Source organism: Anomalospiza imberbis, chromosome 20, assembly GCF_031753505.1.
Source record: "Anomalospiza imberbis isolate Cuckoo-Finch-1a 21T00152 chromosome 20, ASM3175350v1, whole genome shotgun sequence".
In the NCBI taxonomy this organism is placed as follows: domain Eukaryota; kingdom Metazoa; phylum Chordata; class Aves; order Passeriformes; family Viduidae; genus Anomalospiza; species Anomalospiza imberbis.
The window spans coordinates 4191714-4217330 of NC_089700.1; the positions used below are offsets into that span (position 1 = coordinate 4191714).

A 25617-nucleotide genomic window follows, 5' to 3' on the forward strand; every position below is an offset into this window, starting at 1 on the left:
TAGCGCATGAGGGAGAGAAACAACACTGAAAATACATACAATGTGATGGGCTCTAAATTATCTCTTCTCACTCAGGCTTTGTTCTGGATAGTTCTCTTGAAAATGCCAGCCCATTACTTAGTGGGATTCAACAAGGCTAACAAGATTTGGGGAATTATTTGGAATGAAAGAAAGAAGAAAGTAGAAAATGTTATTGTGCAGTTATTTGGATCTCTGAGAGCTCTTAGGTACAGACAATGAGTATCCTGATTGTTATGTGCAACTTGGCTCAGCCTGTCTTAGAACAAGAGCTCCCTAGAACTGAGGCCCAAGAAGGATGATCAGGATGGTCCTGGAATATCTTATGTACAGAGGTGTGACCAAAGCTCTTAAGACTGGAAAATTGTCTTGGGAAGGGATGCTATGGCAGAGGCTTATAAAACCCTGAGTGTCAGGGAAGTGCTGGACAAGAAATGAATCTTTTCTGTCTCTAAAAACACAATACCTAATGGATAGCAAACAAAAGAATCAGGTAGCCAGTTTAAACCAAAAGGAATTACTCTCAACCACTGAGAGAGAACAAGTCTCGGAGCATGATGGGCCTTGCTGAGGCAGAGGAACATGGTTTGAGGGTCTCAGTCCCTCTCCACATTGAAATGCAGCACCACTTCAGTTTTTGTCTAAAACCAGCAGTGAATAAATTCAGTGTTTGCAAATCTGACAGTCCAGAAGCTTCCAGGTGCTGCCAAAATTAGTCAGGTAACCCAGAAAGTTGGTAGAAGTTAATATATTAATAGGAATCTCAAGACTGTCTTTGAGTAGAGCTTGAAGGATGAAGATGCAGCTTTTTATATTCCCATTAGCATTCAGATTGCAGCAGAGCCTGTGTGCCTCAGCCGGGAGATGCCAGCTCTGCTGTGCTGGATGCTGCTGCAGGAACAGTTCCTGCTCAGAGGAAACTTTGAGTTTAGTACACAGAAAGAAAAAAAAAAAAAGAAAACAAGCAAAAAACAAAAACAGCAAAGTGTGGGTAGTCTTAAGCAGAGAGAGTGAAATTCAACAATAAATTATAGGATGCCTAGGATGCCCAAGCACTCCCAGCAACAGGAACGATAGGATGCTTTGTTTTGGACCATTGAGTAACCACTTATTTAATTAGCAAATAAAAGTTAAAAATGGTGTTCTCTCTGAACTGCTGGGTAAATGCATGGCAATTATTATATAATTAAGAGGAAAAGTGCACCATTTGTGCATGCTGAAGGAAAAGTGTTGCCAGGCAATCCAGAGATTGCAAGGTAATTTTAATGTAAGCATCCATAAGTGTTTTGTAATTTGGGAGGCTCAATAACCATGCAGCTGCTTGAAGCTCAGTCATCACAGCAGCAAATGCATCATTGTTGGTTGGATTTTATCAGGTTTGAAGCTGCAAACTGGATTCCTGTTGGAGCCTGAGAGGTGTTCATGGTGGGCAGGATGGGGAGCCAAGGTGGTGGGAGATGTGGGCTGACCTTTTGAACCACTGGTGGTGGCTGTGGCCACTGTGTGTCTGTGGGGACTGCACTCACTGGTTTTTCATGGAGCTTGCCTGGGCTGGAGCCTTCCTGCAAGAGGGGTGGCTGTGGGGGGAGGTCTGGAGGGAGCCAGTGGTCCAGGTGATGAGGGCTGGGTGGGAAGCCTGGCTTAGGCATGGTGGGAGGCAGGGACAGAGCCCTGGAGAGAGCCAGGAGCTCCCTGATCCAGACAGTGTCACAGAGCTGTCACCTCCTTTAGGCTGGGCTTAGTGAGTCAATACCAGGACTGCACTTTGGCACAAGCACAGTCCCAGCCTTGTTCACTAAGCAGTTCAAGGTGTGAGAGTCAGGGAGATCTGCCCATGTTGAGTCTCCCTTCCTCTGGCCCCTGCAGGGCTGGGAATACATTTGGAGTTTAGGCATGGTGATATCACTGATTCATGTGTTCTGGTTTAGTGCCCCTGTCCCAGCCCTGGGCTCAGGGCTGTGGGCTGTGTCAGGAGTTGTTCAAGCAAACTGTAATTGGGTTCCTGGTGACATGGGCCCTCCAGAGGAAAGTGGTTTTGCTCCCACTTTCAAGACTTCCCCACTGCTGCTGGCCCTGCACAGCCCCCAGGAGCTGGGGAGGCAGTCTGACCTCTGTGTAAGCACCACCAGGGTGCCAATTCCAGTGTGCTCAAGTGGCAGCATCCACAGCACAGCTTCTGCCAGGAGCACAGGGCTCAGCTGAAATGGAGCACAGTGGGAAGCTGAGCTGTTCCAAAGGGCTGGGTAGTGCTGAGGGTGCAAAACTTTGTACTTCAGCAACTTCTCCAAGTGGTAGCAGCTTAATGGGTGCAGCAAGAGAGCAGCAAAGCAGTGGAGAGAGCTGACAGCACCACTTTGGATGGGAAAGTTTGGTGGGTTATTTGTGTAATTAACTAAAGCATGTGCTTAGGCATCTCTGTCAATTAGGGATATGTGCAATTGCCACCCTTTCCACTTGTAACTCCCCTCCAGTAGTGCTTGGCTGGATTATTTAAACTTCAGTCTCCCTTCTAGTAAGGCAAACTGTGCTTTCATAGAGATACTCAGCAGAAATGTGTGTGCTGGATAGGAAATAGCCATCATGCTTCATCAAAAGGCATGTGCCAGGTAGGTATCCCAGTTTGATTTTAGGACTGGAATGTGAGGGTCTCCATTTAGTAAGAGCCTGAGTAAGGAATAAGGATGAGCCCTGGCTGTGGCACTGGCCAGGAGCAGACGGTGCAGAGCACAGCCTGTGTGGCCCAGGGGAAAACCCTGCTGACTTGCACAGTGCAGATGAAGCACAGTGACTGTCCCTGCTGCTCTGGAGCTGCCAGCTCAGTATTCCAGGCACGAAAAGCTGAAACCGTTTCTGTCAGCCTGGCTGAAGAAGAAAAAACCTTATTTCCTGCATTCTCTGTAAAAGCCTGCAGTTCTCCTGTGACTGTGTCTAAGGGGGGCAGTTTTGGTCTCCCCTCTGCAGAGGAAGGCTTGTCTCCCCTGAGCTGGGGTTGAAGGTAATGACATGCAGCTAAAGCCATTGGGAAATTCCTGCTGGAAATTCCCTTTCCAGCAGCAGCTCTCTGCTGTGAGAGCTGCAGTGACCCAGGGCCCTGCATGCTGGGCCTGCAGCCTCAGCAAAGGCTCTGGCTTTTCAAAGCTGGCTTTTCTGAGAGAAGACTTACTCTAATTGGTTATCAATATATAATTTCCGTTATCTTAAAGGAAATTTAAGCAAATAAGCCATCACAGGCTTGTGTCTTCTGAAGAATATCTAGTGCAGGGTGGGTGCACTAGGGCATCAGTGGTGTGGATGGTTTGATCTGGTTTGGCTTTTGGCAGAGGTGGGTTCCTCAGGCTGGTGTGGGCCAGCAGAGCTGGGATACAAGCCTGTGGTGGAGCTGCTACATGCTCTACTGTGATTGCCAGCAAGCTGCTTGCTCCTGTGTGGGAAATGGGGACCTGCCTCTTCTCTGCTCCTGCCTCTTGCCTGTACAACTTTGGAGCTCCTCAAACAGAGCAAGTTGAGGTGAGAGCTACAGCTGCAAGGTTCTGGGTGTTATAAATGACACCACCAGGAGAAGAGAGGCTGGTTTGTGTTTTATCACATGCAGACAAGCTCTCCTTAGCTGATAACAACCAAACAAAAAACCCTTTCATGAGCAGCAAGTGTTGCTGATGCTGATCGATAAGGACTCTGTACAAGAGTGAGAGTAATTAGCTGGGGGGCGGGGGATCAGAGAGATGTGCTGGAGCCTCTGAAGATCAGGCAGTTTGATTTTTGTTGTTTGATGCAGTCCTGTGGCTCCTCGGGGTTAGAAGCAGCCCTGGCACAGCCTGTGCAGGTTGTTTTAGCCCTGCTGTGCCCTGCTCCCCTGGGGCGCTGGGGTGTGGGTGCAGCCCTGGCAGGGAGCGCTGCAGTCCCCTGGGACTGGTGACAGGTGACAGGGTGTGCTCAGCAGGGCTGGAGGACAGGTGCACAAGGACAGCCTCTGACAAGGTTCCCTGTCCCTCTTCCCTGTTGCTTCCTGCTGGCAGCATCCACAGCACAGCTTCTGCCAGGAGCAGGGTGCTCAGCTGAACGGAGCCCAGGGGGAAGCTGAGCTGCTCCAAAGGGCTGGGTAGTGCTGAGGGTGCAAAACTTGGGCTTCAGCAACTTCTCCAAGTGGCAGAGGCCTCATGGGTGCAGCAAGAGAGCAGCAAAACAACAGAGAGAGCTGACAACAGCACAGCTGGGATCCTCCCCTGCCCCTGCAGGGAGCTGGGCGTGGGGTGGGGGTGTGGGGTGTTCCCCTTGTCACCCCTGTCCCCCAGCCCTTCCTCAGCAGAGCCCTGTGGACGAGCAGCCATCTGTGCTGAGCTCTGCATGGTGGTGCAGCAGTTTCCTTGGGAGGGTGTTCAATCATTTCTTTGCTACAGGGGCAGTGTGAGAGTAATACTAAGCAGGCTCTGCAGTAGCACCATATGGATTGCTTTTGTCCTTGAATGGGATTCTGGTTTTAATCAAGCAGAATTTTCAGCACTGGCCTCAGTAAATAGCAGGATGTGTCAGTGCATTGCAAAGTTTCATATGTATAATTTCTAAATGAGCTTTTAGCAAGTTTGTGTTAACTTGCTGGATCTCCAAGATTTCCAGAGGGGAATGCAGTGAAAAGCGCCTTTTCTAAAAGGACTTAGGAACAAGATCTCTTTCTACCACTTCTACCTGTGCTCCCTCTGGGTCTTCACTCCCTGTCAGTGGATTTGCTGGCAGACAGTTCCCAGGCATTTGGAACGTCCTGGGATAGCCTGTGGGAGCTGGAATCAGGAGTGTTTGTGAAATGGCTGTTTTGTCCCACCTGGGGCAGCTGAGGGACTGAGCAGAAAGGAATGATGTGCTCAGCAGGGCTTTGCTAAGGAGCAGGGAGGCAATGGCAGAACTGTGGACACCCAGATAGGAGTGTACAGATAGGAACCAGCTGGCCCAGCAGCAGAGAACTTCCCCAAAATCCTCCCTTTTCTCCAGCCCCATCTACTGGACCACAGCTGGCTGCTATGGCCAACTCGATTCAAACACATGGTAGTGAAGAAACAAAAAAAAAAAACCAAAACAAACAAACAAACCCCCTAAAAAGTCAGGTTTTCAGGAAGACCTTTAATTTTAGGCAGTTTTTTCTTTGAGCACCCAAGTAGAGGGTTTTGCCAGCTGCAGTAGGTGCAGCCTGCCTGCTGGAGCTCTGTCTGAAATCAAGAGGGACAGGGGAAGGGTGCTCCTTTCCCAAGGATTGCTCACACCCTGAGAGCTCTGAATCCTCCTCTGAGGTTGTATCCCCACAGCATCAGCCTTCAGCAGGCTGGTTTTAGGCAGTAGTGCTCCATGCCCAAGTTCAGGAGACAGACCAGACTTTTAGCATCATTTCCTTGTTTCTGAGCACCCTGGAGCTCTAGGTCTTGACTAAATCCAACTTCAGCTATCCCTGGTCAGGCTTTCTAACACAAGTTGTGATAAAATGTTGTACACAGGCACTCACCTGCCCTGCCCGCTGTGTTCACGGGGTGGCTGTGAGGATTAACAACTAAGGATTTCTAACACATTTGACATCTTTGCCTGGATGATGCTCTAGGAATCCATGGGATTGTTATCCAGATGCAAATAGGCCTGAAACAGTGTTACCTTTCCCCTGAACTGAAGAATGGATCTAATAAAACCAAATTGAACAGAGTGCTGCAGAATCAGACTTTGTCCTGAGGGCTCTGTGATATCTTAGTGGTTTCATTTTCATTATGAAGCAATCCCAACCCATGCCCTGCACAGGTCTGGCAGCACAGAAAGTGCAGGGTGGCTTGGAGCCCAGGGAAGTCGTTCTGGTGAGCTGCTAGCCCCTGCTTTAAGAGCAAAACCCTTTCCAGGTAAAAGCAACACGTGGAGCCATTTTGTCAGTTTGCCAAAGCAGCTTCAGCAAAGTGCTCTGCTTGGGCAGCTCAGCATTGATTTTAACCTGGGGAGGGGTGCAGGCAAGTGCATTTGCATGGGAGTGAGTGGTTTTCAGCTGTTGGTGTGGCCTTGTGCATGACCTGAAGGGCAGCACCAGTGGGATGGTCCTTCCCAAGGCTTCCAGCATCCAGCAGCCACATCCCTGTGGCTGGGCTGGGTCTGAGGGCAGTTTCTCCCTGCTTTGTGACTCTTTCTGTGCTGCAGCAAGCAAAAAACCCAGAGCCTTGCAGTTTGAGCAGGACACAGAGTAGCTGCAAGTTCTCTCAAAAGCGTGGATTCAGCTTAGGGGTCCCAGTGTGGTTGTGACAGCCTGGTCAGAGAGAGAAAGCCAGATAACTTTCCCAGGAATTGTTCTGGGGAGTTTGAGAAGACTGAGACAAAGAATTAAAAACCATCTTGCAGTTGGTGTTTTAAACAGTTGTTTCTCATAAGGTGTTTACCAAAGGGTGGTTCCTAATTAACCAATGGGTAACAGGTATGTCGTGGGTTCATACTGGTTATGTTTGTTTAAAGCACATTTAGGGGGTTTATTTACATGTTGAAAGTGCTTTTCCTTCCCTGCCGAGCCTGATGCATCCCTGCTCCTCTTTGTGTCACAATGTGTCCTTAATTCCAAGGACAGGACAAGTCTTTTGTTTCTGGTCCTGGCTTCTAGTGAACTAATCCTAACAAGAGTGCCTTTCCTACCTGCTGCTCTTGAATCTACAGAGGATGAAGCTTGCTCCCAAATGCTTCAGGATGGTGAAATGAGAGGGTTAATTTATGCTGGTGATTGTGTTAGGCTGACTGTGGCTGTCCCCTGCTCCCCTTGGGGTGGGTCCTTGTCCCTTCTGTTCAGTCATTAACAGTCTGGAAGGTGTTCTTAGTGGCAGGCTTTTACTTCCAAGATGCTTAGCTCTCCCTCTGGAGTTCTGCAGGGATAACACCATCCTTTCCTCTGTGTGCTGTGCTGGAGATGCAGATCCTGCTGGGTTAGCCAGCACCTTTCCCCCAAGGCAGCTCTGTCCCTGGGCTCCTGTGGCCATGATTTGTGTCACTGCAGGCATGTCCAGGCAGCCTGTGGCCAGTCCTGCTGAATTAATTGTCCCTGCCGTTCTCCCTGCAATGTAATCTGCAAGAGATCTGCACTGGCAGCAGAAGTTGGTGGGTTGGGAAGTTTTTCCAAGCTCAATTGTGTCAGGGTCCTGCAGGTGAGCAGTCCTGCAGCTCCCAGACAAACCAGCTTTTGTCTGTTGCCTGCAGGCAGACTTGGGAACGATTTTGGGGGAATATTTTACTCTGCCTTGTGCTGAGCTGTCCCAGTGGCAAGGCACAGCAGAGCAGAGGATAAGCCTGTGCATTTTGAAGCCTGAAGCCAATTTTGGAAAGCTGTGCAGCGGAGGATGCCCACAGCAACTGGCAGGCTGGGACTTCAAGTTACATTTCTTCAGAGCAAAACAGGGATTTCAGATTTCCTTCATCAGGTTAGCAGCTCCACACCAAATCATTTCTTGGCAGATGTGAGCACTTGCTCTTTCAGTTTTTCTGGCTGTGATGTTCATTTACACCAGCTGGTGCCCAGTCCCCTGTCCTTCTCTCTTCATGGATGGCTATTTGCTCTGCACAAGGCTGCATGGAAAAGGGGATTTGCAGATAGCAGAACTTTCAGCCAGCTGCCAGGAGACTTTGGTGGCTGTCACTCACAGTGTGTGGGTGAGACACTGCTCCCAGTCACCTCCCCTCTGCATCTGTCCCCTTCCCATCCCAGCCTGGTGTTATTTTAAATGGATGCCAGGTGTTCAAAAGCACCTGGGATGTGACATTCCAGAGGCCAGGCTCATTCCTGGGCTCCTCAGCCCTGCAGGCTCTTGTGCTGAGCCTCTCCTCTGAGCACCCAAGGTCAGACTGTCAGAACTGTAGTGTTCTCACCTGGAAACTCAAATATTCATTGGCCAAGTGAGCCATTGGTTGATGGCTTTGATTTTTGCAAAGGATGTGTTTCTAATTTCTTTGTTCTTTGTTTCTGTGGTTTTGGGGACCAGAGCAGAGATGGGCACTGAGGAAACACATGGCAGCTGGAAAACTGCCCCAGAGTGTTCCTCAGCTTTCATTAGATGGTGCAGAGGCAGGGAATGTATTCTACAAAACACACAGTTATATGAGAGAGAAAATGCTTTGTGGTTTTGCTTTGTTTGTGGTTTTTTACTTTCCTATAAGGAAGAAATAATAAAAACCCTGGAGTACTTGCTTGCCTTAATTTTCACAGACCAAGCTCCAGGGATGTACTCACATGGTCCATATTTGTTTTGGGTTTTTTTTAGAGGCTTTGGGAATCTTAGCCCTGTGGCATCAGGCATGACAGCAGACACCTGCCTGAAAGGCAGCTCATCATCTCTTGAAGGAAAACTTCTCTCCCCCCTCACCCTTATTTGCTCTCCCTATATTAACATAATGGAATGTCAGCTTGCCACCAGCTCAGCTGCTGAGCAGATGTTTCCTCCTAATTACTGTTGTTGCAGGGTCTGGGTGTTTATCCTGGCTGTCTAGGCAGGCTGTTAGCACTAACTGCCTCCCACCACAGCCTGGCCATGCAGTTGGTGCACATCTGGAAGAAGATATAAGTACTGCTGTTCTCTAGCAAGTTTTTATCTGCTGGATCTCCAGAGCAGCTCTTTAATGTGCCAAGGACAGCATCCCCCAAAAGTGCTTTAAACTGAGGAGAGGGCCTTGCAGAAAAAATACCTGCAAGTGTGACTTCCCCTCCCCAGATGTGGCCTGCTGGAAAGTTGGCTTGAAAAGAGCAGAAAGTTAAATGAAGTTTGTTCATTCTTGGTCCTAAAGCACAAACGGGGATGCTCCATAGGGCAGGCTGCCTTTGTGCTGGTCAGGTTTGTAAAGCAGGAAAGGGTTAGACCAGCATTTTCCTCCACCCAGTTTGTATTTCCTAGGAGATATGAAAAGTGCTCATGGAGGTATAAAACCAAACATGCTCTGTTGGCAAGAAGGAAATGTGCAAACAGTGGTTGGAGCCAGGGGAAGATGGAGGCCAGGGGGTCCTGGTCCTCTGGGGAGGGCAAGATTAGAGGATTTCCTCCTCCTCCTTCAGTAAAGTCTCTTGGGTTTTCTACAGTTCTATTTTGGGGTCATTTCATGTTCTGAAAGTTGGTGGGTTTTTTATTTTTCAAGTTCTCTGAGTTCCTGAGAAATCAGCCACTTCCCTACAGCTCCCTGCTTCACTCAGTGGCCTGGAAATGTCTTTCAACTGCAATATTGCACAAGAGAGGTGGTTTTTGTTGTTGTTTTCAGAGCATCTCAGCCTCCAAGCTCTCTGCAAGGGCTTGTTTCATGTTGGATGTACAAGCTCTTCAGCTGGTGCCCACGGTTGGGCCTCATGGAGTGAGACAGGGCTGGAGCCTCATGGAATGAAGGGCCAGGTTTGGCCACAGCTCTGGCTGCAGGAGTGGTGGGAATGGCTGGGAGCTTTGGGCCAGGGTGGGGTCTGGGGTGATGCAAAGCAAGCTGAGGTTGTTTCTCTATTTGTGGGCTCCACTGAGAAGCTTGGCTGAATAAAAAGTGCCTCTTTGGGGTGCTGGTGCTTGCTCCAAGCTTGGAGCTCCATTATTCCACCTTTTGAGCTGGAAATGCCCACTGATTTCTGAGCTTTTGGCTGAACCTGGCACTCAGCTGCTTGTCACCTCTTTCATTCTACCTGTGGTTCTGCCCCTTCTGATGAGCTTCACAGCACTGCAGTTTCACAATAAATAAACTAAAATGAACCTCTTCATTTGGGTCCCATAAACTATAACACAGCAGGTGGCCCAACCCATCAGCTGGTGTGATGAGGCCAAGCAAAGATCTGCAGGATCTGAGTGTTTCCCTTCTCCAGCAGCACTGGTTGTTCCCTCTGGCTGAGCTGTCCCTGAGTTTGTGTCTTTTCTTTGCATAATTCCTAGATGTATTTCTGAGAATTGTGTCCCAGTGAGGCACCAAAAAGGAATGGCTGTAGGAACCATTATATTCCATCTCCAGCCGCAGCTGGGAGTGTGGTGCCTGAGCTTGCACCTCTATTTTGCCCCTCCTGGAAAGGTTTCCCCTGGGTGTGTTGGCTGCCGTGGCCAATTTTGCTCCCTTTTTTGGGTGTTTTTCAGTGCACTACCAGAAGATCATCCACAGGGACATCAAGCCTTCCAACTTGCTCTTAGGAGATGATGGCCACGTCAAAATTGCTGATTTTGGTGTCAGCAATCAGTTTGAAGGGAATGATGCCCAGCTTTCCAGCACGGCAGGGACGCCAGCCTTCATGGCACCAGAGGCCATCTCACAGACTGGCAAAAGTTTCAGTGGAAAGGTAGGTCTCTGCTCACAGAGGGGCTCCTGGGACCCCCAGGCATGGCACAAAGGGCAGTGCCACACCTGCATCCTGACTGTGGTACAAATTAGGGCTGTCAGGCAGTAAAACTGAAGTTCTAATTCCCTCCAGGCCAGGCAAAGCTCACGTTGGTTGTTGTGTGCAGTGGGCAGACACTTTGCAGTGGATCCCTGCCTTGGCAGGAGCCATGCTAGAGCCCTTTCCCTGCCCCAGGGGGAAGGAGGAAGCCTTCGATTCCCTCCCAAAATAATCAAGAGGCACAGGGGACTGTTGAGCACCAAGGTCATACCTTGATTTCCTGGAAGTGAGAGACACTGCCAAGGGTGGGGATGCAGACATGGGGATAGGGTCTAATAGGGATTTTTTTTGTTTGAAAAACTTTTAAAGTTCAGCCCTGAATGGTGTCATTTCCTGTAGGAAGGGGCTGCTTGCTGGTCACAGCAGGGCAAGGGAGCAATGCCTGGTCCAGCACAGCCCTCATTCCTCAGGTGTGCAAGAGCTGCCCTTAGGAGCCCAACTTCAAAGTGACACAGAAAGTATTAAATCCATACAAATAGTGTGATCTGAATTGGTGAGGAAATCCAGCTTACTCAGATCATCTGTGTTGCCTCTCCTTTACTCTCTGTTCATGCTCTTTTTCAGGCCCTGGATGTGTGGGCCATGGGAATCACCCTGTACTGCTTTGTTTATGGGAAGGTAAGCTGCCTTTCAGTGCTGGAGCCCTGCACTGCCCTGTCTGCCTGCCTTTTGACTCATTCCTTTCCAAATAAAGGCAAATATTAGAGACAAAGACTTCCTTCTGTAAGCTCAAAAACCCCTGCAGATCAGAAGGGGCTGAGGCTGTGATCTGTGGAAAGGATCATTTCCAGCACTGGGCCCTGAATGCAGAGCTACAAACCCAGAGCAGCATCAGCAGCACCACCAGGAGTTTGTGGGGGGTTTATCCACATTTCCTGCATTTAGAAATGAGCCAGAGCATGGATAGAGGCATAGGATTGATCCCAAACTGCTGCAGCACTTTGGGAACCAGAAATCTCTGTCTGCCAAAGCTGAGTTAGGACCGATGGGGGTCCAGTTTGGCAGAGGCAGCTCTTCAGTGCTGCCTTCTGCTCACTCCATGTCCTGTCAAGGCTTTTCCCTCCCCTGTGGCCAGTTGCCCATGTCCCACCCGTGCTGTGCCAGGATGAGCAGCACAGCAGGTATGAGCAGGAACGAACCTGAACCTCTGACCTCTGCAGATCCCACCACGCAGGCACCAGGCATCCAGCTCTGGGTGAGAAGTGGCCAGGGGAGGTGACAGAGGCAGTTCAAGGTCACCTGGCAGGCTGGATGAAGGAGGGTATTCCAGTCCAGTTATGTATTCCCTAGATGCCTCTGCTGTTCTTCTGAATTTATTTTTTAATGAGGGATGAATCGATTTATTGTGTGTGGGGAGATTAAATTTATTCCCATCTCTGTGTAAAATCCAGGGAGTGCAGAGGTTGTACTTGGTGTTACATGAATGACAAATGCCTGAGTGATGCCAGGATCTTGGACAACTGGAAAATCTCTTTGTTTGTTTTACAGTGCCCTTTTATAGATGAATATATTCTGGGTCTTCATAACAGGATCAAGACCAAGCCTGTGGAGTTCCCAGAAGAGTGAGTAAACTTTACTCAGCTGCTGCAAACTAAAGCTCTGTTTTCAGCATTATCCTCTGTGTGGCACAGTGGTCACCACGGGAGGATGGGCATGAGTGGGTGAGGTGTTCTGTGTTCTCCTGGGCCCTTCACGTGGGTTTTGTGCTGGTGTTGAGGTGTTCAAAGTGCTTCTGCTCTTCCTCTGTCCTTGTTGTGCAGACAGGGACTAAAGGAAATGGCTCTTTGGAAGTGAAGGGATTCCAGGATTGAGGAAGTTCTGCCCCACCTACTTGACTCTTGGAGATGCTGGATGCATGGTTTGGTTGGGGTTTTCTGTCTCCTCGTGCAGCAGCCAGCAGAATGATTTAATGTATTCATTTTCAAAAGCAATGTGGTGATAAACCTTGGTCTTGGTCTGAGTAAACACATCCCTCTCCTGTGGACTTCCCTTGGAGCCAGGGGAAGTGTCTGATGGAAGGATGCTTGGCCTAAGATGTGCAACCACAGCTCAGCAAATCCCACTCCTCCAGCACACCCCAGGAAAACATGAGTTTGTCTTTTGCACTGGCAGAGAGGAAAAAAAAAACTGGCAGTTATGAAAAAACCAGGAATTAATTCACCTGTGACCTATGGAGGGTCTGCTCCCACCCTGCTTTGGTCAGGGAAGGAACCCCCCGTGGGGCACAGTGGCAGTGCTGGGGTGGTGAGGTGGGAAGGCCAGCTGTGGTCACAGCGTGTCCTCAGCAGAGCAGGGACAAGCCAAGGCCACTCAGGTGGCATTTGAGCAGTGGAGGCCCAGTACTGAGCTGATGAGTGCCTGTGGTCTGTCTGGCAGGAGGGGGTGGCACTCCCTGTGTGCTCAGGGATGCTGGCTCCATGGTCACCATTCCTGTAGCTTCAAGTGTTGGCCACTCCTCAGCATTTCCTTCAGCTTCCAGTTGGTGAAGAATTTGTTTCCCCTGGTTCCTGACAGATGAATTAGCCAGAGCTGGACTCTTTGTTTTCCTTCCCAAATCCACACAGTAGTCAGGCAAAGAATTCTTGACCTAATTGCTCATTCCAATCAAAATTTGTAGATAAAGTTACTTGATTTGGAGCAGGCACAAATGAAATCTCTAACGAAAGGCACGTGTGGTGTTAGGGGGGAAGGGAGGGATGTTGTCAGGCAGCCTGTGGTGTGTGCATGTACCCAACATCTGTGGCATCTTCTGTGAGATGCTCACTGAATTTTCACATTACAGTAAAGGGCTGGGCCTCTACCTTGGCAGTCCCAGACTTCCTTCTGATTCCACAGAAGGGGATGGATACTCAGTGCCCTCTTTTAGACACTTGGGCTGCATTAATTACCCTGCACTGACAGGAGCCACAGCCACTGCAGACAGCTCAGCCCCTCTGCCCAGCTGGAGCCTGCACAGCACCTGCAGCTCCAAGGCCCTGGGGCTCAGCCCTCTTACAGGGCACACACAGACCCCAGTGTGGGCAAGGAGCAATCCTGGCAGGCCCAGGTCACTGGGCTTGAGGCTTTAGGAGCACAAAGGCTGGTCATGCTCCACTGCTGTGTCCCCACCTGCAGCTGGAACAGGACTTTGTCTTGACAGCACTGCAGCCAAAAATACCCCAAACCTGTTTATGTTCCCCTGGCAGTTTTCTCCCTTGCTCAAGGCTGGCAAAACAACCACCCCTCCCTCAGCCACCATGTATTTGGGTTAGCAGTCATCTTACAAGTGACTGTTCCCATCTGCCTCTGCAGTAAGTTATTAACATTTAATGGGCTAACTGGGTTGTGCTGAGATCTTTTCCTTCATTCAGGCATTTCCTTCAGCCATAATTGGGCTGCATGATTTATGTGGATTCCTCAGTGACCTGTTCTCCCAGTCTAAAAAAAGCTGCACCCCTGACTAGGTTGTTGGGGGAGCTGAAGGTTACTAGGTGTTGACAGCTGTCCAAACCACATCTATTTGTTAGAGGCAGCCACAGAGACATGGAATTCACTGGAGTGGATCCACCCTGACCTCCCACAGAATTAGCACCTCTCTATAGTGAGTATTTTGGTTTCAAGCTATTTCACCATGGCTACAAAAGGCACATTCCTGTTTGCAGAGAGCCCATGGAAACTCATTGCCTGTTTCCTGACGACCTTTAGGACGGCTGGATCTGACTGTACCGGTGTCACCATCCTGTCCCTTCCCTTAGAGACACCAGGATAAATATTTAAGGCACTGGAGTTCTCATTCATGTCACTGAGTCCTTGCCATGACACGAGGCAAATGGGCTTAGCTCACACCCTGAGGATCCTGGCATGACTAAAAAGCAAGCTGAAGTTTCTCTTCAAACATGTGTCAGCAGAGCCAGCAGCTCTGCCCAGTCCCTCCTGTGAGGGCCAGGACAATGTTCCCTGACCTGCAGGCACCCTGTAAAGTGATCTGGGTGCTGGCAACCCTCCTGAATGGATGCTGAGCCCTGTGCTTGGCATCTTCCTGAGAGCTCTTACAGGACCATGGCTGTGAGACATCCCAGACAGCACAGGCTTTTCAAAGGAAAAATGCCACCAGGCACAGTGTTCACACTGTGCTGCAGACTGAGAGAAGGGAAACCAGAGACAGGGTGATGTGATCTGTTACCTGGCCATAACCCACCTGACACTTGGTGATCCTGTTGATGGGGCTTTTCCCTAGGACTTTAATCCTGTGTTGCATAGAAATCAATCTGGTGCACAGAAATGTTGAGTGACTTTATATTCTGTTAATGTATTTTAAATAAAGCTGTTGACACTTTGGCACAGAACTGATTTAAAGTATTTTTTTTTAAATGCCATCTCACCTGCATCAGTGTGGTGTCTGGAAGGAATCTGTTTGTTCTGAGCTGCTAAATGCACTGTCAGTGCCCATGGCTGTTCCTCTGGAGCTCATCTCAGGAGCAGCACCGTTCTTTCCATTCCAACTGGAATTGTCACCCGAGTCTCTGAGGAATAATCCTGTTCTTCCCCTTGTCTGGGCTCTATTGCCTGTGTACAGCAGAGCCTTGATGCAACTGTAAGTGTTTAGACTTCAAACTGAACCCCTTTTCTGCCTCTGAACAAGCAGCATTTCCTTGTGGTTGTTTGTAAAGATCTCATAGCCAAAGTCCCAATAAAATATTCATGAATTATTAAACAGCAGTTCTGTTTTCAGCAGACTGAAATATCCCTTGCTGTGATGTGGTTTTCATTTTGGTTTGTGATAGTTTATTCCCTTCTCTGCAGAGGAGATGAGCACAGCACCTGGTGCTCACTATTGTTTTCAGTCTCAAATCCAGCCTTCCTGGGGAGTGACATTTTGTGCTGCTAAGTCCCATCTCCATGAAGAAACACAATTCTTCAAGAGTCATTTGTGACACAGACTTTCAACTGCCTAATAGAATTCAGTCACATGCTGGCATTTTACTGCAGCAGCACTTTGATCATTCAGATCTAGTACATTTTAAAGGCTTCTCCTGCATCATTAACCACAGGAGTCATTGCAGCCTTTGGGCTGCAGGACCAAGGGCTCCATGCCAATAGACTGGCTTCTGGGTTCAGGTGCTCTCACATTTAGATCTTGGAAATAGTGTTAAAAATTTAGATGTATTTCTCTTATTTGCATTTGTTCATTCCTTCCTGTTGTTACCCCAAGGCTGAGCTTTGCAGGTAGGGAATACTGAGTTACAGGCTGCCTGCAATCTGTGTTCTGGAAGCAATTTAAATAACACAACCTGGAAGCTTAGCTGGGAACTCGAATGTCTCATGGGGGCGTTTTATCCAGCATACAGTTGCTCATGATGCGGGTTCAGCAAATCAAGCTGTGCCCCTCTTGATTCACAGAGTTCAACTCCAGTTCTGCTCTCAGGAGCATTTTGTTGTTCCAAATCTCCCCTCAGAAATTCCCCTATGTAGTGCTGTCTTCAAGAATGTCCTTAGACCCCTTCACCTGATCCCTCATCCTGCATTTTGAGCATGTGCTGCTGTGTTAGGGGGCAGAACAGGATAACCAAGCCCTGCAGCAGTGACTGTGGTGCCTTCCTTTTTTCCAAGCCAGGTTTGCAGAGAAAATACCCCCTGAGCACAGCAGATTCTCTACCAGGTAACTGCAGTAAGAACTGTGCATTGCTGCCCTTACAACTCCCTTGTTAAGTGTGTGCTGCTGTTTTCTTCACTCAGAGCACAGATAAGCGAGGAGCTCAAGGAGCTGATACTGCGCATGCTCGATAAAAATCCAGAAACGAGGATAACAGTCCCTGAAATAAAGGTAAGGTGGACCTTGATATTAGAGCTTTTAGTCTCAGCTGATTTTATGTCCTTTGGTACCTTCTAATGAGGCAGAGCTCTTCCCAGTGTTTGTTTTGGGAGCTGTCTCTAGCACCCTCCCTCGGAGGAGAGCATTCATTTTGCAGCCACAGCTCCATCACTGCTTCTTGCTTGGGGAATATTGACAAAAGCTTTCTTGTTTGCTTATTTAAATGAAAATTACTCAAAAGCTGGCTGATCTCAGTGAATCCCTGGGAGAATCAACATTGTCAGGGGAGCTGCTAGCTGCAGAGCCTGGGCTGGCAGTGTTGGGTGTGCATTCCAGGGACTGGATGTGTGTTCTTCCTCTGGTTCTTGTGTGGCCAGTGGCCTCAAGGCAGCACATTTTTTTCTATCACCGTTATTTGGGAGATGTTTAATAATAGAAAGAATGAACAGGCCTGGCAGAGCACAATGCTTCACAGGTTGTGGTTTCATTCTGGGTTTGTGTGGGCTTGCTGTCCTCCTGTCACCCCTCACCAAGGCTTTAGATCTGCTGAAGGATCACAAAATTTCCATAGAGATCCATCAGCATGCTCTACAGGGCAAGCTCTGCTTTGCTTTGTCCCAGGCCAACACCAGTATTGCCACCAAAGGTGACACTAGAAAGGCTGAGCTTCAGGAAAAAATTGTGGCATCCCTTCCCTCCATGCCCAGGAGGCCAAAGGCAGGTTTGGAGCTGTATTTATGGGATTTCACTTGCCAGCCCTTGCAGGCACGCTGTAAGAGCCTGTGGGTAGAAGAGCAGAGCTGAGTGCTGGCCCTTGTCCCTGGCTGGTGTGCTTGGGGACTTGCCTTGGATGCTGACAGAGGACTTGTCAGGCTGGGCACTGTGCTCAGCCCTTGCCCTCAGACGGGGCTTCCTTCCTGCTCCCAGCCAAGAAACCATCCCATGAGAGGCAGCAAGAAAAGGGGGCTTTGCTCTGCCGCATGCAAGACGAAAAATAAAAATGCTCCAGACAACTCAGGTTGTCAACGTGTTTCAAACTTGATTCAGGGGGTGCCACGGTGCTGGTGGGGGGCAGCAGGTGTGACAGCACTGAGGCAGACTGCAGCCGTTTCCAAGGAGGCTGGTTAAAGTCACCTCTGGCAGTGGGAGATGGAGCAGTGCTGCCAGCAGTGAGCCCTGTGCCCATTTCTGTCCCAGCCAGAGCTGTGTGTCCCCGTGCAGGTGCACCCCTGGCTGAGCCGGGGCGGCGCAGAGCCGCTGCCGCTGGAGGAGGAGCACTGCTCCGTGGTGGAGGTCACCGAGGAGGAGGTCAAGAACTCTGTGAAGACCATCCCCAGCCTGCCAGCTGTGGTATGTGTGAAACACACCACATCCTCTGAGCAGGGGGCCGTGCTGAAGCCTTCAGCTGCTGGAGGAGGTTTGGAGAGGGGACAAGATTTCCTGGCATGAAATCTTGGCCGTTTGACCCGGTGTGAACTTCTTGTGTCTGACCACTGCAGCAGCCTGGCTGTTCTCTGGGTTCCTTTGCTTTGTGCTGTAAAATGCCAGCTGAATTATTAAAGAAGCTGTTGTTCCTCCTTTGCACTAGCTTCCAGGTGCCAGTCCTGCTGTTCTCACTGCTCTGTTCTCTTCCTCAAAGATCCTAGTGAAGGCCATGCTGAGGAAACGCTCCTTTGGGAACCCCTTTGAGGTCCAGACGAGGCGGGAGGAGAGATCCATGTCTGCTCCAGGGAACCTGCTGATGTAGGTACCTACACCATGCCTGGCTCTGCAGCACGGCCAGGGCCAAGGCCTCTGGGGAGGGAGGGTGGGGGAAGCACTTTGCAAATCTTTTCTGTAGCATTTAAATACAAAACTCCCTTCTGCATCAAACACTGGAGATAAAATCTACCTCGGGTCCTCTCAGATTGAAGTACAGTGTACTGCTACAGCCTGAAAACTCCTTTATAAATGCAGTTCTCTCTGTAAGAGGGGCTTGGCCTAAACACATGTAAGGTGCTAAACTTGAGACTCTTTTTTCACCTGTTAGTTTATAATGCTGTAATCAAAGATCCATTAGAGATTGGTGAAGTGAAATAAGTTTCATTAGGGTCTAGTTTGGATATATATTGGAGGCTTTAATTCTTCTTTCTATGGACAGCAGAAATGGTACCGAATGAGCAGTTAATGTAGGTTTTTTTAACACAAAATGAGATTATGGGATTTGACCTGGGGTCTGGGGCCCAAGTCTGGGCAGAGACATCACGGCCAGACAAAACAGAACACTTTGAAATTGCTTTTTGCCTTGAGAACACATTATTTTTTCACAGTTTTTTTGCCAGTTAATGAAATAGTGGAACACATTACAAGGGGATACTTTGGAGGCTGGGTATAAATTACTATATTGAGATTAAAAAGGGAATAGAGATCTTGATGACTAATAGAATCATCAGCAGTTTTTAACCATGATGGTGTGTACGGGGATGGGGAGAGAATTCTTCTGTCCTTTACTTGGTTGTTACTCTTTCTCCCTCATTTTTGTCACTGATTCCATTCAGAGCCAGGATTCTGGGCCATCAGTCCAGTAAATAACAGCTGGACCAGTAGCCTGATCTGGGACAATTATTTTTATATAAAGTTCTCACCCACAGGATCTATAATGCTGTGGCTGACAACAAAGCTGTGTTGTCCCAAAATGTTTCCTTCCCACCCAGAATCCCAGTCCCATTCCTAGCAGAGTCCCAGGAGGGTGTGCTGAGTCTCACTGCACCATTGATAACACAATTAGAGGAGTCTCTGTCTGTCTCTCACAGGTGTGTGGGGATTTCAGGGCTCAGCTCAATTAAGGATGATAATGTTCTAGGTCCACAGCTGATTACTGGAGACTTAATGAAGACTTTGTCTTGGAGTCCAGGGCCAGACACCAGTTTAGCATTTAAACACCCTGCTCATGAGTGCTGCTGTGGGACACAGCTGGAGCATGGCAGTCACAGCTCCTTTGCCATCTTAGCACAAGGGATTTGCCCTGATTTGTTCCTCTTTGCTCAATGCCTTCCAAATTAGTTACTGCTAATTGGACACACGTCCCTACCTGTATCTTCACTATCACTGCTGGTCACTGCATTGCATTGCTCTGAAATGGGGAAACATTTACTAAGTTTGAAGAAAAATGTATTTTATTCTTCTCAGACAGGTCACTTGGAGCAAGGCAGACTTTTTTTTCAAACCCTGCCTGAACTGATATTTCAGGCTGGTAACCCTGGGCCTGTTTCCAAAAGGGATCTGTTCCCTTCTACCTTCATGTGAGATGCTTGAAAACTCAGCCAGGTGGTGGGAAAACTCCTTGACCCTTGATGCTGGTTCCTGCCTGGAGCGGGGTGCTTTAGTATCTGCTCAGGAAAAACAAAGTTCATTTGATCTCAGGTAGCTGTGAAACTCCTGATCAGCCACATTATCAAGGTCTTGTCCTCTATAAAATATTCTTAGGCTTTCATGATGGGCCGTAAGCCTCCACTTTTGTCTCATTTTTAAAATTGCTAGTCAGATTTTTTTCAGTTCATTGAAACCCAGCATCTTTCCCTGCCTCAGCTCATTCTGGACCTGTGTGTTTTCAGGCTCCTTGTACAGACTAAAAGGTTCATTTTTAAAGCAGTGTGTAATTTCCACTGTTGTGCTGCTGTGTCTGGTGCCCTCTGTTTACAAAACCATGCCAGGCCAGGGATGGAGCTGCAGCCATGCTGGGCTGGCCTCTGCCCAGCTGTGTGAGCACTTAGAAATATCCAAAATCAATATGAATGTGCCAATTCTCCACTGCACAATCCCTGTGCTTAGTTTCTCAGTCTCATGTCATCAGTGCCAATTTTTGGCAGTAACAATTGACTTAATCCTAAATTATTTCATGCACAACTGGAGCTTTGAAAACCCATCTCAAAACTGTTGTTTAAAAGAAAGATACTTGCCAAGTCTCTCCAACAAATGGTGTTGTATATTAAACACCACAGCAGGGATACTCGTTTTAAGTCATGTGGATTATTATTATTTCAAACTTTGGAAAATATTTTACTGACTGAATCTAATGAAAATAACTTCAAATTTGAATAGATGTGTTGGATCTAATGACTTTAATCTCAAGTGAACCACAGCTAAATGGGAAATATTCATTGTTCAGTGAGTTATCTCTTGATGACAGTGTTATCTCCTCAGGGGCAAACAGAGTAGACACCAAGCTCATCCACTTCTTAATTCATATTGCTTGTTCCCTGGAAAAACCACCCTTGCTACACTTATAAAGTCCCAATGTTATGATTACAGCTGTGTTAAAATAAGTTTCAAGTGAGTCTGGATTTCTGTAAAGCTTTGGGAGAAGATAATATTCCTGTAGTAAGGCTCTGCAGAGTTTCTGCATGTCCCTCACCCTTGTTGCTGGACAGGGGACCCCGAAATTGGGACATGCCAGAAATGCAGTGCCTGCAGCCATCACTGTGCTCGGGACATGTGGCTGCCCTGGAGGAGCTGAGAGAAAAACGAGCCACACATTGCCAAGCTCTCCTGCACAAGCTCCTTGTCCCATTGACAGTGTCTTTAGAGGGACATAAGTCAGCTTGTGTAATATTGCATCTCCTTCTGGCTGTAGGTAGGAAATAACTTGTTGTGTTTCTACGGAAGAAAAAAGGAAAGCAATTAGAACACTCCAGTTTCACATTCAATTTATTTAATTAGGCTGCATGTGAAATTGCCAGAGCCCCATTCACTGCTGCTTCAAGCATCTTACATCTGTGCCATTTCTGAGGATATACTCTGTAGAAAATCCTCTGGCAGTGAGCTGAGCTCTGGTACCAGAGCTTTCTGCTATTTGATGCCTAATTGATGACTCTTAAAATGGAGCTGTCCTTCAAGCTCACTCCTTGGGATTTGGAGAGGAGGAAACTAAATCATGTGGCTGAATCTTTTTTTAATTTCTCCCTGCATTACCTACACAGCATGCTGGGCTCTGTTCCTGGAAATGCTCTGGGCAGATGTCTGTGGTAGCAGCAGGGCTCCTGTTGCAGCCTTGATGCCTTTAGAGGACACCATTAAGACACCACTGATGTGAAACAGTTCTTAAGTTAATGCTGGGAGGACAGAACGGGTTTTTTTAGCACTCTTTAGACCTGGAAGAAGCGAATCCTCTCCTGGCTGTTATTTATTGCTCTGTTTATCAGCACTGAGCAGTTTAAAAGGCAGATGTTCAGTGCAGGCACACTCAGCAGGTGGAGGGGAGCTAAAATGATGATGCCCCATTTAGCAGTCATTGTTTTACACACCTAGAATTGTGTGGGTACTGCCAGCTGTCACCTCCCCTGTCAGCTGGGCAGTGGCCAGGTGTCACTGGATCCTGCCCTTCCTGCAGGAACTCCCAGGAGAGGCAGTGATTCATGGAGTCTTACAGATCCTGCAGACCGTGGCCAGGTTCAAGCCCATCATTAATGGTGGCTGCAGAAGCAACTGATTTTTTTCTAATTTTCCAGCTCCAGAGTATTTTTAAAGCCCAGTTCAGCACTCACAGCTAAGTTCTGGATTTCTGGTAGCAGTGTTTGCTGCATTTCTTCTGCCTGCTCCACATTTCTCCTGATTGAGTCAGCACTGGCTTCACCACATTTTATTGCTCTCATTTATTGCAAGCACTACCTATCAAATTAATTGCTGTGTTTTGACAGACCAAATTTACTTTCCCATTATGGCTGCTAATACTGTTGACGAAATATGGTTGTCAGCTCCTCCATGGGGGATCAGTTGGTATTTAAAAAGCCTGTCCTGTTTCCAGCCTTCCCAAAAAGAGACCCAAAGGGTCACTGCCCTTAGGGCCATATTATCTATGCAGGTTAGGCACAAGGAAGCCAAGGGGGAAAATGAGGTTAAAAAAAGTGGCTGGCCCAGGTCTGAGCAGAAACAGCTCCTCCCAAAGAGAGAACTGCATGTTTTGTGAGAAGAGCCATGCCCCACATGCAAATGGGTGTCCTCACAGGGCTGTGGCACAGGACTTTCCTCTGGAATGACCCACCACCAGCAGCGAGGGGCCCAGTGCCCCTGGGGCTCTGCCCCGCTGCACAAGCTGCTGATAGGACACAAAAGCCCAGAGGTGCCCTGGGCAGCACAGCTGGACATCAGCAGTGTGCTGGGAGCCATCTGGAGCTTTCAGCAGTGGAAGGGGCTGGAGAGGGTTTGTACAAGTGCTACCAGTGCCTGTCCTCATCTGTCCTTAGGTAAATGTGGCTGATGTTCCATCCCCATTCCACTCTGCACTCTAGGCTGGACAGGCACAGAAATACAAGCTCCTTCACCTGCTGCCATTGTCTTCATGATCACTTTCTTCCTTTGTCTCATTGTTTTGCTCTCAGGGACAGATTCCTCTTAAACACATCTGTATATGTGCATCCATCTTTAAGGTAATTCCATGTCTGTGTTTCCCCTGGGTGCTGTAGAAACCTGTGTCCCCTCCTAAGTCTGTGTGATTTGTGTGGTAGTGAGAGCATTTGGCTCCATCCTTCCTTCCTGTAGGAGCAGTTTTACTGCAGTCATTCTGTGTGTGTGACACTAATGTTTATGTATGCTTTTTATTATTATTTCTATTTGTGATTCTTTGGCATTTCAGCTGCTTTTAGGGACGGAGGGGTGAAAAAAAACCAGTTGGGTTTTAGCAGGAAGTGGTGCTCAGCCCCACATCTGCAGAGGGAATAGCTACAGAATTCAGGAAAGGCTGAGCTTTGTAATTTGAGTTTAATATTTAGTGGTTATGCAAAAGAAAAGGCTGGAGCCATCTCTGCTCCAGATGCTCCACCACTCCATTGTGCTTCTGCCTCTGGTGCAGCACTGGGAGGGCTCTGGGCGGACCAAAATTGGTTGCTCTATGTGACCACCCCACCCCAGCCAGGACTTCATCAAAACATGGTCACTTGTTCCAGCCACCTGCACAGCCCCTTCTAGGAAGTGTTGGTCCAGTTAATTCTGTTAAATAACAAAATAACATTAATGCAAACCATGATGAGCTGCTTACAGACACCTCAGTGGGAAGTCCTAGGATCCAGTGGTTAGGCAGAACACAGCCTTCAGCCAGGCTGGAAGATCTGGGCTGAGAGACTGGGAAACAACCACACATCTCTAAATACCTTCGGGAGCAGCTCCAGCACTTGGGAGACTCTGGCCTGGTTTATTGCTCTGAGACAAATGGATGGGCCAGAGCCAGGATGTCACCTGCTCTGAGTGAGGAAGGACTTGAAGAGATTCTCCAAAAATAGCCAGGAGAAGGCAGGCAGAGGCAGACGGGGACTGACATGGTGCCACTGCCTCCTGCTGCTTCATTTCCATAGGGAGGAAGGGACTAGAGCAGCCTGCACTGAATGGGGACTCCGTGGAGGAATTAAGCCCTTGCCAGGGGTGTGTGTTTGTGCTGTGTGGGTTGTCCCACACCCTCCCTGTCCCGTGCTCCTGTGTTTGGGAGGGCAGTGTGGGGAGGCTCATTCCTTGTGGAACACGGAGCAAGCGTGAATCCCCAGTGGCTCTGATCCCCCCACAGCCATGTGCTCTCCTGGGTAATTGCACAAACCAGGCTCAGGCCTTGCTCCCCCGTGGCTTACAAAATGTAGGAGAAATAGTCTTATTTCTTAGCAAGAGTTACTTACTGGAGATTCCCATCCAGCCTCAGGCCTCACAGCAGGAGCCTGGCTCCTGTGCAGACGTGGAGCTCTGGTACTGCATCTCTGCTGCTTCACGGGCAGCCCCAGCTTTTTGGCTGCTGTTTGCCACCCTGAGGGTGCTCTCACCCTGACATGGAGGTGTTTGGAGAGGCAGAGGCTGCTCAGAGTGGTGGGACAGCGTTGAAGACAGCCCTGACAGGAGCAGGACCAGCAGGATGTGCCAGACAGGGAGCTGGGCTGTGCTGAGCTGCCGCAGAACAAAGCCTCTGCAGCTAAATGAGGTGATCAGTCATTTGAAGAGGAGGGTGACAGGCACTGAAGACAGGGCTGTTCCTCAGCCTTCCCTGCAGGGAAATGGTCCATGAGTTCAAGGTCAGGTTTACTGCAGGGCTTTGCTGAAGTGGAGGGAGAAGGGAACATGATTTTTGATCATTTCTGGTTTCTTCAAAAATTGGGTTAGCCAATTGTGTGTACTTTGTGTTGTTCCTAGCCAGGAAATACCCACAGAGTCCCCAAACACTCTGTGCTCCAGGCACTGACACTCCACTGCCAAGCTGGCTTGTCCGTGCAGGTTCTACAGAATGCCCTGGCACAGGGTGCCCAGAGCAGCTGTGGCTGCCCCTGGATCCCTGCAAGTGCCCAAGGCCAGGTTGGATGGGGCTTGGAGCAACCTGGGATAGTGGAAGGTGTCCCTGCACACGGCAGGGGGTGGAACAAGGTGATCTTCAAGGTCTACTTCCAACCCAAACCATTCCATGATTCTGTGGCACAGCCAGACTGGTGTGAGCGAGGCTGGACACACCTGGGAGACACAATTGCTTGGAGATGATCACCTCCTTTGTGTTGTGGATATCTTTATGATGGAGAAATGGATGGAGAAATGGGTGGTTTAGGTGAAGTCACCTGCCTGCAATTGGTTTTTGCTGTGGGTGGCACCTGGAGGTGTCCCCTTTTCTCCATCCAGTGACAGTCACACGCTGTCTGGGGGTGGCTGGCCTGGGTGGAGATGCTGCTCCTCAAGCAGTACAGCTCAAGCCTTCTACATGAGAAAACATCAAAAAGTTAGGAGTAGGAGGAAAAGACTGAAGTTACTGTGGTGTATGTGCAGTGCAAGGAAGTGACCTTGGCTGAGATTCTAGGGCTGCTGCTCTCAGGTTTTGGGGACTGCTGTTTTGGGGACCAGGCCAGCTCACAGAAACTGAAATCACACAGTTTTTGTGTAGGACAAACTGGGTTCGGGTAGAAACATTTTGTTTTACTGCCATTTACAGCAGCACTTTGGAGAAGCAGCTGTGGGATCAACCCATCACTCTGATCTCTATAAAAAAATCAGATTTAAGGAGAGTGGGCCAGAGCTCTCCAAACGCAAACCAGATAATTTGGAAACCATGCTGCTGGTCTGCAAAACTTTCCCCTGAAACCAGATACCTCCTCGTGGAGAAGGGCATTCAGGGAAGTGGAGAGCTCAGTTTTTGGGAGCAGAGGCCAAGCAGGCACAAGCTGCACATCCCTGCAGGGCATCGTGCCGGGCTATTGCTGAGGCGCTCACACGGTACCAGCACATCAGGCTGGTTCATTGCTGATCTGTAAAGCGCCTTGCTGTGTGCCCACCATGTCTTGTTCTCCTCGCAGAACACAGGGGAGCAGAGAAGCCGCCAGGGACCCGGAGCTGCCCGACGTGTGCGAGGACGAGGCCGCGGCCTGAGGGCGCGGCTGCCGCGGGCGGGCCGCCCTCACCGCCCTCACCGCCCTCACCGCCCTCACCGCCCGGCCCGGGG

At 49.0% G+C, this 25617-nt stretch overlaps 1 protein-coding gene across 8 annotated transcripts in view; it reads left to right on the forward strand.

Moving 5' to 3' along the window:
* Positions 1-25617, forward strand: part of CAMKK1 (calcium/calmodulin dependent protein kinase kinase 1) — a 90632-nt gene extending 65015 nt beyond the window's left edge. For 5 of the 8 annotated variants that reach the window (XM_068210219.1, XM_068210223.1, XM_068210220.1 and 2 more), the window contains exons 10-16: positions 10098-10297; positions 10961-11014; positions 11885-11958; positions 16112-16199; positions 17409-17537; positions 17827-17930; positions 18980-20842. In XM_068210219.1, coding sequence (XP_068066320.1) covers positions 10098-10297; positions 10961-11014; positions 11885-11958; positions 16112-16199; positions 17409-17537; positions 17827-17930; positions 18980-19229 — 899 coding nt within the window. In that variant the 3' untranslated portion in view covers positions 19230-20842. Of the gene's footprint in view, positions 1-10097; positions 10298-10960; positions 11015-11884; positions 11959-16111; positions 16200-17408; positions 17538-17826; positions 17931-18724; positions 18915-18979; positions 20843-22543; positions 23093-25471 lie in introns of those variants that run through there. The other 3 variants (XM_068210224.1, XM_068210225.1, XM_068210226.1) reach the window with 3 other exon arrangements.